The sequence below is a fragment of the Seriola dumerili genome, unplaced genomic scaffold, assembly GCF_002260705.1.
Source record: "Seriola dumerili isolate Sdu_G_001 unplaced genomic scaffold, Sdu_1.0 BDQW01000226.1, whole genome shotgun sequence".
NCBI lineage: Eukaryota > Metazoa > Chordata > Actinopteri > Carangiformes > Carangidae > Seriola > Seriola dumerili.
This window is the reverse complement of record NW_019174481.1, coordinates 1,175,368-1,190,714: the sequence shown is the minus strand read 5'-3', so window position 1 is coordinate 1,190,714 and position 15,347 is coordinate 1,175,368. Positions and strand designations below refer to the sequence as shown.

At 41.3% G+C, this 15,347-nt stretch overlaps 1 protein-coding gene across 2 annotated transcripts; it reads left to right on the top strand.

The window, feature by feature from the left end:
- The first annotated feature begins 70 nt into the window (after nt 1-70).
- Nucleotides 71-13,902, top strand: LOC111229054 (phospholipid phosphatase 3-like). 2 transcript variants are annotated; one of them, XM_022755214.1, is made up of 6 exons: nt 71-425; nt 6,732-6,889; nt 10,546-10,826; nt 10,919-10,976; nt 11,064-11,240; nt 11,788-13,902. In XM_022755214.1, the coding sequence occupies exons 1-6, from the start codon at nt 287-289 to the stop codon at nt 11,914-11,916; spliced, it is 942 nt and encodes a 313-aa protein (XP_022610935.1). In that variant the 5' UTR covers nt 71-286; the 3' UTR covers nt 11,917-13,902. The 2 variants fall into 2 exon arrangements, with proteins under 2 accessions (XP_022610935.1, XP_022610936.1); XM_022755215.1 differs by lacking the exon at nt 6,732-6,889 and adding an exon at nt 5,767-5,921.
- The last annotated feature ends 1,445 nt before the right edge of the window (nt 13,903-15,347 follow it).

Below are 15,347 nucleotides of genomic sequence, written 5' to 3'. Positions count from 1 at the left end.
AGGGCTGTCACAGGACACCCACTACCCCCATGGAAAGGAGTAAACGATGGTTAGAAGTTAGAAGAAAGCGAGCTGCGATTGTTGTTAGAGAGGCGGTGGTTACTTTTAGAAAGCAGCCTGTTTTCTTCACAGACTTTCTTCGCGACTACTCCTCCTTAGGATTCATGTAGAAGCCGCTAGCTGTCGCTTGTTGTAGATAGTAAAACGTAAAGTTAACGCACCACTGCGAAAGCTCGCAGCAGCATTTTTAGTTCCACTCACATTTGAAACACACAAAACGTTTTAAATGCAACGCTGTTTGATATATGAGAAAACGATGGCAGCCGAGACGAGGAACGGCGGGAGTTCACTGAACAACAATAACTGCAAAGACCACCGCAGGAGAAAGTTGCTGGTCGGGGTGGATCTCTTCTGCCTGTTTTTGGGTAAGTCTCCCACTATAAAGTTTCACCAGTTACCGTTATCAGTAACATGTATAACATTACATTGTATTAGTAGTGACTCATTTTGTCTTTTCTTTTTAAACGTATTGTTTGATTGAATATTGTAAACATTGGCAGGACTTCAGGTGTGTTCAGTATGACTTTAACTAACTTTACGTTTTTGTTCTTCATCTCATGTTGTCTTCATCTACCAGTTTTCCTACACATGACTATAATATGATCTCCCTTGTAATATTTTTTGACATTTAAATTTTGTATTTTATGATTATAATTATTATATTTAGAGGAAAACCACTTTTCTACCGATACTGCCCTGATAGTTTAACGTTAATCTAGCTAAATGTCCTCTGAATGATACAGGTCATAAAAAATGTCACTTACACCAATTAAGCTTAATTGAAACTTTTAATAAGAGATAGGAATTTAAAGGTAATTATCAAATTTAAACACCTTTGTTAGCCAAATGTTAAATGTTTTAGCTTCATCAGCTCCACAAGCTCCGTTGCTACAGCAACAAGTGATGCCCCACTAGTAGCTATAGCCAACACATTTGGCCGTTGCAACTTTAAAGCTGCATATTTTCCAGCAATTGCTTTAGCTAAGCTAGTGGATCTGTTTTCCTCAGCACCAAAAAAACTGCTGGCAAAGGGGAAACTAATTAATAAATTGCTCCAAGAGGGATACATTTCTTTGGTCTCCACCCACACCTGTACTGTATGCCTCTGCTTTGACTCCTCATTATATTTTCCAGAATGGCTCACATTCCACACCAGCAGGAATTCTTCTGATCCCAACATCTGGCATATTATATTTGTGTGTGTGTGTGTGTGTGTGTGTGTGGAGTAATTAAGGGAAGTGGTGAAATTGTCAGAAGTGTGTGTGTGTGTGTGTGTGTGTGTGTGTTCGTTCAGCAGCCGCAGACATTGGGTTAAGGTTGTTATTGCAGGTGAAACATTTTTTTACACCGTTTGAAGCTTGAACCTTGAAGTCCTACAAAAGGTTCGCGGCTCTCCTTGGGGCTTAAACCTTTGACTTTTCAATAATTTCACTAATTTATTTTCTTCTCTGATATAAGCACATGTTTCCAGTGTGTTGTTCTGTAGTGTTAACGTAATGGCAAACAGCGGAGGAGCATTCAACTATTAGATAAAAGTTATTGCAACTGCATGGGAAAAGCAGCAGTCCAGCTATTGTTAAAATATGCCATGAGAGGTCTATAGTATAAACAGTTGTTTTCTGACAAGCTATATTTAGCTTTTGTCTAGTTTTTGTCTCTGTGGAGGGTAAATCCCCATGATTTGCTCTGAATGTACATACCTTCCCACAGAGAAGCTTGTCAACAAACCAGAAGTGTTTTTCTGGCAAAAGACGTGGTTTAAAGGGAACAACCACAGGGAGGAAATGGTGGGCCAGCTCTGGTAATCACCACTCATCCACTCACTGATTACAGCTCGAGTACTGCTACATCTGGGGATATCTCTCTCCCTTCTCTCTTGTGCACAAGAACCTTCTCCAGTCACTGTAATCCCAGTAGACCATCAGTGGCGGTAAAGATAACATGAGTCAGTAGACTAGAGGAAAGCGTCACTCTGATTCAGAGGTGATTAGAACTAAATCCTGATGAATAATGCTGAGAAAAGCAGAGGGCTGTTATTTATTTTATTATTTGCTTCAACCTGTGGTGAGGTGATCAGGTTCAGTTTGCATTAAACCGTAGCAGGTGGCTTTCATGTTTCCCAGTTAATCGTGTTATAATGTTTCTGTGTGCTTTTGTCCTGGTTCAGCAGTAAATAGGAGGTGTTTAATCGGCCACAGTTGTGCCTGTATTTTTCAGTTTTGTGAAAACAGACCATGGTGAGCCGGGAAATCATGGAAATGATGTTGAAATTTGTTGTAACTTATGTTTTTTAAGGCTTGGTTCCTCGAGTGTGGGTGGTATATAGTGGCTAGTAATAGTAATCTCAGTGACAAATATCTCAAACACTCAGCAAGTAAAACTGAAAATGAGACAGTCTAGTTATTTGTAATTTGGTTTAACTGACCCTCTAAAAATAACAATCATTAGCTAGATCTCAAGCGGAAACAAGTGCTGACCAGTCATACAGCAATTATTGTCCTCAAGTTTGTTTTTGAGTGATGTGTCACAAGTGAGACAGTTGAAACACAGACAATTTAAAATGGCACTGAAAGGTCTCAGTTTAAGGAAATATTACTTAAAGATATCGCTGTATTAAATTTGTTGTGCATATAATCAAATATATAAATTAGGATGTGGGATTTATATGTAATACAAATACACTGTATCTGCCGTTGAATTTATTTAAAGGTTTAAATGGACTGAAGTTAAAGTGAACTGATTATTTGATAAATTATTCTGCATTTTTCAGGGTAATATTTTTTAGGCATGTATGTACATGCAAGCCGTATGTTGTGTAAATGTCTGTGTATATACTGTATGTGGTGTTGTTGTGCATGATTTATGTACATGTATGAATCGTATTGTCTGCATACTTTTTCTATGTGTCTGTGCATGTATTTATTGTGGTTGTAGGAATTAAGGAGTAACAGATATGTATATCTGGAATTTGAACTGTGTAATACCTACTCCTCTAAAGAAATATGGATAGTAAATGAAGAGCAAAGGGGAGCATAAGCAGCAGTTCTAGCCGCTAGCAATTCAATACAAATACAACTGTTTTTAACTAAGCAGGCAGAGCTGGTTTCCCTTCCACAGGAACCATGAACTAAGTTTTGCAGCAGGCCAGACTGACTGGCAAACAGACAGACAGACAGACAGACAGACAGACAGACAGACAGGCAGGGAGCAGGTTGTGTGGGGGCTGCTGCGAGTAAAAACAACTGCATCTGTGTATACACCACAACTACCTCAGACATGTATACATTTCTACGCCAGACAGTGAGAGATCCCTGCAAGTGGAAAATGTGCGTCTGTTTATTTTAACAGTCACACTTGGTGTTTTGGTGAATGCCTCCAAAATATGGTAGGGCTTTAATTCAGCATGAGGGTTATACATTGATTCTAGTTTCCACAAACTGCAGCTACACGGAACTGCCAGGGCTGAACAGGGAGAAAGGCAAAACGGACAGGCGTAGGAAATTCTAACTAGTAGGTCTCAGTATTTTTTTCGAGCATATTTTGATGTGAGGCAACGCTCAGTAATGTGCTGAAAAAGTCATCATCATTATTCATTTACTTTGTTTGCTTATTTTCAGTTAGGGCTCCCCTGTTGATTATTAAGCAAACTGCTTTGGGGCAAAACTGAATAGAGGACACCTGATGTTTACATTAGGAACTGAGAAGTCAGAAAAAAATCTCTCAAACCATTTTGTTTGTTTCTGTTGTCTTTGGGTTGATGTTGAGCTAATGTAAAAGACATACCCATGCTTGCTGACTGGTGTTGTTGTTGGCAGGATGACTTTTCCCCCCTCCTCCTCCACCCCCCACCCGGCTTTCAGAAGCGGGAAGGGAGGAAGAGGGTAGGAGGGGAAAATCCCAAGATGCCGTATGTAATGCTGATGCTGCACTGTTTAGACGGATGGAAGGGGTCAGAGGACTGAGCAGAGAAGAAAAACCCAGCTGAATTTCTGGAAGACAGGACCTGACAGTGTCTCATTGTGTTTTTTCCGTCTTTCCAATCAGCTGTTTGAGGTTCTTGACCTCGTGCAGGTTCCTTTTATAAACTGTAGACACGTAATTTCATCAATCCATTTGCTACCACTCTGTCTCTCTCTATTAGTCTCTGCCCTCTGCCTCTGGCCTTGTGGCTTGTATCAGGTCTGTGAATGTGTTCAGCAGAGTCTGCAGGGGTCAAGACTCTGGGCTTCATGTGTTTCCCATCCAGCACTTTCAGCCCTGTGCTTTTTTCCCTTGACTGCTTTATATCAGCATTTTGGGCAGCCTTTATATGTCCGAATGAATGTGTTTTGCTAAGGCCTGTGTTGTTCTGTTCATGGCCAGACAAAGTAAACTCAAGGATCAGACACTGAGGATTTGAAGTACAGTATATTTTTACTGTTACAGATCTCAGAGACGTATCACCCCGCTCTTTCGCCACCAGACCTGCTTCAGTGCCGATTGTAGCTCCGTCCAGGTATTTGTTTTAAGAAGGAAAATGAAAAAGACAAAGTTAATAATGTGAATCCTGCTGAATGTGGAGGGAAGGCCGGTGCTCTGGAGTTCCCATCAAGCAGCAGAGCCCTGTCTGTAACCTGAGCTCAACCCAGCTGGACCTTCAAAGGCCAGTCAGCTGTGTGTTTTTGTGCAAGTGTGTGTGTATTTATGTGGATGCAAGGGGTTGAGGGGCTCAGCAGCAACTGAAGCCTATGTTGACATTTGGTTTGAGAAATCACACCCCCCCAGCACCACCACCATCATCCTGCCTTCAGCAGCTCTCAGCACTGACCTCTACACCCCAGTGCTTTTTAGCTTTTTGACAGGGGAAGAAAGTGTGTGAGAAAGAGCGCTGATGTTTGATTTTCTTTGTATCGGCAGATCGCAGAATTATTCAAAGAGTGACTTGAAAGCTCCAGCATCTGTTAAATGCTGCTTTGAAGTGATTTGAAAGTGTGTTTTCCAAATTCTGTCTGAGATTTGAGGCGTCTCCTGGGTACGACGTCCACACTCAAATTTCAAAGTGAAGCCATTGAAGCCTTTAGTAAATGGAGAAAATAAGCTGTCCTTTTTGGCTTGCATCTGAGTTACACCCACTCTATGTTTGTTGTCAGGAGATAAATAAGATCCTTTTGCCACTTTAAGTGGTGAAACACACTAAATTGATCAGACGCAGACACCCCCCAAGGCATCTTAAACTGGGCCTTTTTAAGTGCACTTGAAAGCCGCTGCGGGAAGGGAAGGAAGACTCTGATAGTGTTTGTGTTTTTTTTCTTGTCAGCTAGTAGCAATGGTCCCCTCTCAAGAACATGACACATCCAACCCTTTTAGCACTAACTCAGCCTGTTTGAGATCAGTTGAGGCTATTCAGGGCATGAAAGGTTCACTTAAGTCGAAAACAATTATGTAGCTTTGATTTAAGCATTTATATCAGCTGGTTTTATTTTGTTTATTTTAGCTCATTTTCTTATGGCTGCATCAGTGACAGTTCAGAAAAAAAGGATGAGATTCATAACTTAAATTCACATCTGCTGGGAGTGTTTAATCTGATTGTTTGACTGACTGAGATTTCTATCTGTCTGTGCTTTTCTTTTTGTCTTCCTGTTGATAATGTCTGTTGATGCAGCTGTTCACTGTTTTGGTTTTTAAGAGCTGTCTGACCTGCGCTCATGTATCTGTCCAACCATGCAGTGTTGCTTGTTGCCGTGTTTTTGCACAAATCTCCCTTCCCGCCTTACCAGAGAGGATTCTTCTGCAATGACAACAGCATCAGGCTTCCCTATAAGAGCAGCACAGTGTCCACCACCGTGCTCACAGCTGTGGGCGTCACTGTGCCCGTGGTCTCAGTAAGTCCTGGTTTGGTGCAGCAGGAGAACTAGAGAGCATATGTTGGGACACTCTCCATTCATCCACTGGTTGGCTTAAGATACCTCAAATGACATGATTGGAACGACAGGCTCTGACTCATGCTCACTGGTGCATCCATGTTGTACCTCATTAGCTGTAAATCATGTATGCTGTACATTACTGCCCACCATTTTCCAACGCATATCATTGTGAGCTTTGAGACTAATTTTCTAGCCTACAGACAGCCCTTGGTTTCCATTTATATTACTAGTCAGAATATTGATTAATTGTCAAAGTAACAAAAGACTGGAGCGCTCTGTAGGTCAGCTGACTGGCTGTCGGCTCCTTTTACTTACAAATGTCTGCCACTTCATTGTCATCCTGAAGTTAAACTAATGGAAACCAATGCAGCCTGAAGAGACAGAGATTGGTATTAAAATATATGGCATGCTTTGGAAGATGGTCAGCAGTAAAGTAAAGTATACATGATTAGTAGTTAACAGGCTGAAACATACAAAAAAAAGCACAGGTATGGTCCTTCAATACATCCAAAGATGTGTTCACAAAGCTCCATTAATACTGAATATTGAGCAAAGCTGGGGTCATTATTTCTTCATTAGTCATAGATAACAGCCACAGAATGAATTGAGCCAGTCCCACATGTTCCCTTGTTACCTCTTGCTCGTACCTGCGACCTCTGTAATTTGCGTATCATTAACCCAGCGCCTCCATCTCTCTCTCTCTCCCTCCCTCACCCACCCCCACCCCCTTTCTTTCTCTCTGTGCCGTTCACTGCTTCTTCACACTAGCCGGCCTGCCTTTCTTGGTCATTGAGACCAGTGCTGTTCAGCCTTACCGTAGGGGGTTTTACTGCGATGATGAGTCCATCAAGTACCCGGCCAAAAATGGAGACACCATTAGCGACGGTGTGCTTAGTGCTGCTGGCATTCTTATCACCATCCTCTCTGTAAGTCACCTCACTTTGATCACTAATGCCATCATCACTTCTTGTGTTTCAGCAACCTTCCCCATTACTAGCAGCACGCACTGACACTGACTGACTTAAACTAGATGTTGACCACATCGTTTCTCATCCTGAGTGCACAGTCCATTCTAGTAGTTCTCATTGTCTCCAATAGGGGTTCTAATTTGTATATGATCAATGTAACATTTCCAACAAGGAATATATTTCACAATTATATGATTTTTAATGATTTAGAGATTCGTTCAATCAATTACAGGTGCAACATGTGTTCATATTTTTCTCCAAACAAACCATGTACATTCCCACTGCACTCGCCTTCAATGAAATACACTTGTGCGTGCTCCATCAGAGGGATTTATCTGACAGTTGACTCACTGTGGGTATAAACAGAGATTATCCTACATGATTACTGAAACAACACCTCTCCACACCTCTCCATACCTGTGCTATCAGCTTCTCTGATTGGCTTCAGCACATGCTAGATAACAACCAGTCAACAGCATTTGTTCAAGGCTTTCTCTTCAGGGGCTTAAGATGACTCGGCTGATAAAGGTACTTGAGAAAGTGAGGTGTTGAATTGTTTCTCTGTCTCAAATCTCCTGAGAGAAAACAGTGAGGATGTGTCCAAAATCTGCACTAAACCCCAACCTTATCCCAGCATCTGGTAATTCAAAATATTTTTTCTCCATATGCCAGTGCTCAGAGGTGAAAGCTAAACAACCCATCTTACACTACACATTTTTCTGCCGTGGTTTTCAGATATACTTCGATTTTGACCTATGCATCTGTCTACACCGGCTTCGTAACGGCTCATACTCCACTCCGATTTTTTCGGAGATAACTGCGACTTTACCCCCTTGTGCAAGATTGTTTTTTCGCCTGTAAGGTCTGTCAAAACACTTCTGAACACTCAGCAATCCTGTGGCTCAATACATCCAGTGTAGACACTGATGGAGGACTGCAGCTTCTGTTGTGCTGCTGACGAGGTGCTGCACCCAGTGTAGACAAGAAAAAGTATAAGAGCAATCCCTGTGCATCTCTATTAAATTAGTATAGCAAAACATAACAGAACCCTATGAACCCATGATTTCAATCACCAAACCCAGCTATATCTACTCCCAATACACAGAACACAAAAGAAAAGAAAAGGAGAAAAACTGCAATATTACTGCAGCAGTCTTACAACAACTTAGCAACCAATAGCGACCACCTTCAAAACGTCTAGAAATCACCCCGAAAGCCATAGCAACCGTGTAGGAAGCACCCTTAGCAACCAACAGGCTATCACAAACGCAATAGTAACTAACTAGTGACACTTAAGTGAGCACCTTAGAAACTGTTAATCCATGGATTAACATTTAGCATTGCCTCATCCTAAACAGGTGCTAACACATTAGCTAAGACATTGATAATTGCCAGTTATCGGGAATGTGCTAGCAGTGGACTAGCAAATAGATTCTGGGGACATAAACCATGCAGCGTTCACACTTAAATCCTTCAGAAATTTCCTAGTTGCTCTGTGGTGTTACTCAGCACTGCCATAGCATGTGAGGTTGTCACCTGGCAGATCCTTGTTGGAATTGTGCCTTGCCTCATGGCATGGCTTCTCCATCAGCTCTCCCTCCTCCTGGAGAGCAGACTACTCTACGGGCTTGGGGCCACAGGGGTTTTCATGGTGAGAAGGAGCCCTGGCCCGTGTAATTATGGTTGACGCAATGGTTGTTCGGTTAAATACTGTAATTGGTGGGGTGGAATTGTGGTGAAGGCCCCAAACAAGAAGACTTTGCCAGATATCTCATTTTCCCCTGGCAAAACGTGACTTTGTAATCCGTCTCCCCCCTAGAGCGTTCTGCCAAGCTTTGTGTTTTCTGAACCAGAAAACAACAACATTAGGTCATGCAGTGCTTCATTTCCCCCTGTATAAAGCTGAGAAACGCAAGAGGCCACATCCTTTATAATTTATACAGATCTTTTTTAGAAGACACGAAAACACCATGGTGTCATTTTGGAAATACAAGACTTTTGACATAGGCCACAAATCAGCATCTAGCCTCCATGATTATCTCTGAGGTTTCAGTCTAACAGCAACATATCCTACAATGCCAATTCATTTATTCGTTCACATCGTAAAATCTTTCACACAAGGGGAACCAGATCTGTTTTCTCCCCCTTCCCTCTCTCCCATGAAAGCAGCTGGCCTGTGTTGAGCTGGCTCTAAAGGCCTGGATGGTGGAAACAACATACTCTATCAGCTTGTTAAATCTCCTTAAGGGCTATCCCTCTGCAGAGAGTGTTTTCCAAGAATGAGACTTATTCCTGCGCCCCTCACAAGAATGTCTGATGAAACCAAGATACTAACATGAAAACAGCCAGACATCCCTTGTGAAATCGGAGACATTTCAGAGAGACAGCCTGAGCAGTGAAAAACAAACGCGCCCCCGACGTACGCCTGGTGGAGTCTGGCCACCAAAATCAGACACGTTGCCTAGCTCAGCGTTTCTGCTGATTAGAACCAGCGGTGCCTCCCCCACTCGCTCCCTCCTCCACCTCCCACTCCAGCCTTCATTCCTCCTCTCACCTTCCTCTTCCTTCCCCTTTCTCCTCTTTGTTCACACTCCTCTTGTCCTTTTTATCAGACTCTCTATGCTTTCTATCTTCCCTTCCTCTCATTGCTCACTGCTCACTGTTGCTTTCATCCCTCCATTTTCTCCCTTTATCACTCCTCTTCACTACTTTCATTTGTGAGTGGCTGGAAGACAACAGGGGAGAATGGGGGGGGGTAGGGAAGGCTCATTTGAGCTTGAACAGCTGTTGCGAGTTATGGCTATCCACCTCCTCCTAAGTGCGCCTTACCCGTCAATCGTCGGTTTTAGACGGTGGTTTATTTACACACTTACATAAAACTATACATGGCGGACAGTTTGAGTTGCCTCCCACGTTGCCTCACTGTTTTCTCTGAGAAGTAGAATTGCACAGGTAAACACGTTTAACTATAAAGCAGCCTTTTTCAAACCACTTCAGAGGAAATCACAGCATTCCTTTTTAGCTCTCATCATTTTGATCCTGAAAAAAAGTTATTTCAGTCATATATATATTTATATATATATATACACACACATATATACAACTTATATTTGAAACCTGTATGTCAGAGCTCAGTCTGTCCTTGTTCCAAATGCCCATCTCCACAGACTTTGATGCACATTTCCAATTAGTCCACAAGAGCTTAATGCTATCCTTCTTGTTTGAGGGTTTGTTCATGAACACTTTTAATCCAGTAATGCTGCAGTCTTTACTTGAAGGAAATTACCTCAAGCAAAACTTGCATTCACAATTAGCTATGTTCTGACATTAAAGAGGGAATGACAGGGAAGTAGTCAAATAATGAGTAACAAACAGTTGTATGTTAAATTACATGTGAAATATGAGCACTGCACTTCACTAGCAAAAGAAGTTCCTCTGTCCATGTTTGAAAGTGCTGTGCCATTCCTCATAAAGTATTTTGGCCCTCCTGCACTCACACAGTTTCACTGAACACTCAGGAGATTGAAAATAAGTACCGAGGAGAGGAAGATGGGACTTGGACACAGTCACAGTTATGATTTTCACTGACTTTACCGTCTCTTCTGTTCCCTCAGATCATCATTGGAGAAAGCTACAGGATCTACTTTCTGAACGAAGGATCCAAGTCTTTTGTAGGGAACCCCTACATTTCTGCTCTCTACAAGCAGGTTGGAGTGTTCGTCTTTGGTTGTGCCATCAGTCAGTCCTTCACTGACATTGCCAAAGTGTCAGTTGGCCGCATGCGCCCACACTTCATTGATGTGTGCAAACCTGACTTCTCCACTATCAACTGCTCCCTGGGCTACATCACTGACTACCAGTGTCAGGGGCCAGAGAGCAAAGTTCAAGAGGCCAGGTATTGTAACAGATTTAAAAGCATATAATTTAAAATGTATTGTTCACAGATTATTAGGTGAAGTAAAATTCTGATTGTCCTGTGTCTTTCAGGAAGTCTTTCTTCTCTGGACATGCATCATTCTCAATGTACACCATGCTTTATCTGGTGGTGAGTTACTGAATTGTTTTTAACATGTATACACACATGTGCCCTGAATAGACAGTATATAAACCCACAATTCTGTCTCTTTACCAGTTCTATCTGCAGTCTCGCTTCACTTGGCATGGAGCCCGCCTGCTGCGCCCTCTGACCCAGTTCACCCTCATCATGATGTCTTTCTACACCGGCTTGTCCCGTGTCTCTGATCACAAGCACCACCCGACTGATGTCCTGGCGGGCTTTGTACAGGGAGCCCTGGTGGCTTACTGTATAGTGAGTAGTTCCATAATGTTTTATTTTTGTAATAGTACTATATCAGATTAGATTTAAGAATTTGAGGGTCCTTACAAATGAATCTAATTTTGGTTATTTAGTTAGTTTTAAGTTATTTTTTGCTTCCAAGTTAAATAATGATAATAATCATGCCTTCATTTATGTAGTCCTCTCCCAACAACAGGTTGTAAGATTCTTCACAGACAGAGAAGAAAGTAGATTTGTCTTGATTCAACTGATAAAGTTTCTGAATTAACATTTTCACATCAGCTATTTGAATGGTACAGGTAAACAGGTACATACAATTGGCTGTGGTTAGCATAACAATAAAACGTGTGACTGTGTTTACAAATTATAATGAAGAAAGGCTGCATGTGAATGGAAAACAGAAGGGGGCCTAGTACCGAACCTTGAGGAACTCCATTGTGTATCTGTAAAGAAAAGGGAGTGAAATCACTAACAAAAAACTGTCGGGACAAAAAGGGAGACGAGGGAAGTATGATGATTAAGATGTTGAAGGATGGTTTTCTTTCTTTCCCTTCCACAGGTTTTCTTTGTGTCAGACTTGTTCAAGCCCAAAGGAAGACGTTCTACCTTACTGCCAACTCCAGTAAAGAAAGACCTTGTTCCTCCTGCAGACATCAGAGAGCGAAGCAACCATCTCATCATGGCATAGAGAAGACTGCAAACTGATTGTATATAACCCTGACCTGTGCCATTCAAATCACTACTATAGCCACTGGTCAATACTGGATAAAATGAACTCTAACAATCTGGATAACACAGACAAATATGGAATCTTGAACATCTCGACGGACGAGAGGAGGCTACGCAAGAACAGTCAAGCAAGTTATGCTTTCTCAATGGAAAGTTTCATCTCTTTCCTCGGTCTCACATCCCAATGTGGAAAAAAGAGAGAACCAGGGATGTTTGTCCCTCTTCTCCTTTTGTGAAAGAGATCTTCCTTGTAGATTCTCCTCTGTCAAGGCCTTTCCATGGACTAAAGTCTGAAATGAAACAAAACTGAGAAATGGCAGCTGTAAACAAAGCTCTGTGTAGCTTTTGTGCCTTCTTCCCTCAGCTGTATCCAGCATGGGAGCTATACTCATATTTCTGCCACTCGCTCACTGTGTGACTAATGCAAAAAAATCATGAGGAGAAGGAAAAAAAACAACAAATTCCTTGATTTCAGGAAGGATATTGTTTGAGTTTGGTTTTATTACAAACATAAGCATTTGTATGTATGCGTGAAATATAGCACTATTTTAGCTAAACTCAGTACTGTTTGTCACCACTTGAATGATCCTGAAGTGAAGCTTTTGGAAAGCTTTGTAAGCTTTTATTACGTCCATAATGTAGTGTTCCTTAGAAGGTGCACATGAGTTACAGTAGGTGGAAAGTACAGTGAGGGCGTATGTGTTGGATGTGGGCCTCTTTCTGCTGGCTAGGACGAGCCCCCACTGAGCCATTTAATGAAATGACTGTCTGTTATATGTACCAGACGAGTGCCCACAAGTGTTAGGTCAGAGTGTGTGAGAGTGTGTGAGCGTCGGGTGTGTCCCTTGCATATGCTCATGTGTATGTCTCTGTGTGTGTGTGTGTGTGTGTGTGTGTGTGTTTGGGTGAGGCCTTTCTGTGTGTGTGCGCCAGTGTGTTTAATGTCATGTCTATATATTTCAGTGTTTATAGCCTACAAGTGTGCCTCTCTCCAGCCAGAGAACAGGCACCTGCTCCAACAGACACATGTAACTTGAGACTGGAACACTGTGGAAAAAAGCATCATATACAGTACACATATTTTACTGTTACTAATCAAAGTGATTATTCACATCACTGAACAATCCTGTGATATACTGTATGCTATACAGACATTTATATACTTAAAAGCAAGACAGGGACAAGAGCAGTGGTTAGGTATAGTAGCTTTTCAGTACCAAAGCACAATATAGCAAAAACAGTGAAAGAAACAACATATTATTTTTGGCACATTGTAACTGCTTAATATCTCATAAAGTCTTGTAAAGTTACACAACAGGGCTGGCAATGAGGCTGTGTATTATAATAATAGACGAAAATCATTACATTGAATTTTAAAGTAATAATCATGCTAATGTTTGCATGATATTGATGTAATTAACTTTCTTAGCAATAATAATAATAATATTAATACTTAAAACCACTGACTGAAAGATGCATCCTAATTCAGTCTCAAGTCACTGAGACAAACTTTGATCTGACGTTTATAGGGAAACTAGTCCTGTTCTCTTTTCATACATGTCTTGAAAATTACTATATAGTGCATCAGAAAACTCTGCATGCTATCATACATTGTACAATACTGTATTGTGTATACATACAGTGTGTCTTTTGAAGAAACACCCACTATGACTTTGTGTCGAGACCTGTGTAAATGTAAAACGTGCTGCTTTAAGGCAAAGCTTGGCAGATGTCATCCAGTAAAGTTGACAACTTGTGAATATTGAGTTTTATAAAAAAAAAAGTAAAGAAAAAGAGAAACAAAGCTCTCATAGTAGACAGCTTCAGTACAATTTTTTATTAAAAATGCCTTTCAATATTTTTGTAATGTCATGTGAAATTTTGTACAATAAAAGTGTAAGATGTATCAAAGATAAAGTGACTTTAATAAAACACAAAAGATCAAGAGCAGTGTACTGTGGAGTTTATTGTGATGTTTATTTTATTCTTTGTGCCATACATGACAGAACAAGTATCTCTGACTTATGTTCTATAATTCAGTAGCCGACTGACTGTGTGTGTGATGTGATGTGGAGATCTGGGCGTGGGGCAATGGTAGACTTCCATGCTCAACTTCCTGTGGGGAAATAGTGTACATTCCAGGCTTGAACCCTTCTCCCCAATGGCCCTCAGGAATAATATAGACTCCACACCGAAACCATGCCAGAGTGGCAGAGTACATTCACATATGAGAATTCTTAGAAGCAACATAATCTGCCTTTAATCTGTTTTGTATTATCCTTTTATGCTGCTTTGTCTTGACAAAATGTAAATATGCCATGATGTATATACAGCATAGACCATCCACAGTGGGCCAGTGTGTTCACACGGCATCCTAATCTGACTGATTTCACTGTGGATCAGGCGCATTGCCCAGAGGGAGATTAGAGTTGATAAGTTTAATAAGCTGCAAAATGTGTTTTGTTTTTATGACCACGCCAGGGGGTGAAACTATTGTGTAGCAGCTGCTTTTTGTTATGACTACTACTAAATGACTGCTTCCAGTGTCTTAATTGGGCACAAGACTACACCCTACAGAAAATGTGTGCTCTGTGGTAGAGGTTAGTTGGGGGTTTTTTTAGCCATGTTATCTGGCTCTAGAGATGGCAGTGTGGTCCAGTCCACCAGTTTGGTCCAATCTGAAATGTCTCAACAACTATTGGATGGATTGTTATAAAATTCATTAACAGTCCCCAAAGGATGAAGTCTACTTACTTTTGTATTCCCTTGCTTTTTCCTCTGGCACACTATAAGGCCGACATTTTTGTTTTTTAGTGAAGTTTCTGAGCAGCTACTGAATGGATTGCATTAAATTGGGTACAGCTATCCCTCCGTCTTCCCCAGAGAACCCTGGTAATGACTTTGGTGATCCCCTGATATCTCATATATCTCACCACCAGCAGCTCAACTTCTACTTCAGAGGTTGTCAGAAATGTGTGCACATATTCATGGCTCCCTGACAGTGTAAAGCTTTGGTGAGCCCCTGACTTTTCCTCTGCCAGCGCCATGAGGCTGATTTGCAGTTATGAGTGAAATTATATGAAATTCCACAGAAACGTCCCACCGAAGACCATTTGTAAAAAATAAATGGCCTTAGTGCCAACACCAGGTCATCATTTCATTTAGTATGGTTCATTAACAAGTATCTGCAAAACTAATGATGTGTTATCAACCTCAGTTGTATTTTGTGTGTAGTGCCAGTGTTACCATACCAACACACTAAACTAAGATGGTGAACATGCTGTAAATACTAAACATCAACCTGTTAGCTTCGTAATTATGAGCATTTAGCTCAAAGCTATGCCTCGCGGAGCCACTAGGATGTCTCGATATGACCTTCCCAGGAGTGAT

Excerpts from the sequence above, each read along its gene's own strand:
- LOC111229054 (XM_022755214.1), top strand. The coding sequence starts at position 287 with ATGCAACGCTGTTTGATATATGAGAAAACGATGGCAGCCGAGACGAGG. Across the intron at positions 6,890-10,545 it reads TTCTTATCACCATCCTCTCT|ATCATCATTGGAGAAAGCTA; the intron begins GTAAGTCACCTC and ends CTGTTCCCTCAG. Across the intron at positions 11,241-11,787 it reads CCCTGGTGGCTTACTGTATA|GTTTTCTTTGTGTCAGACTT; the intron begins GTGAGTAGTTCC and ends TCCCTTCCACAG.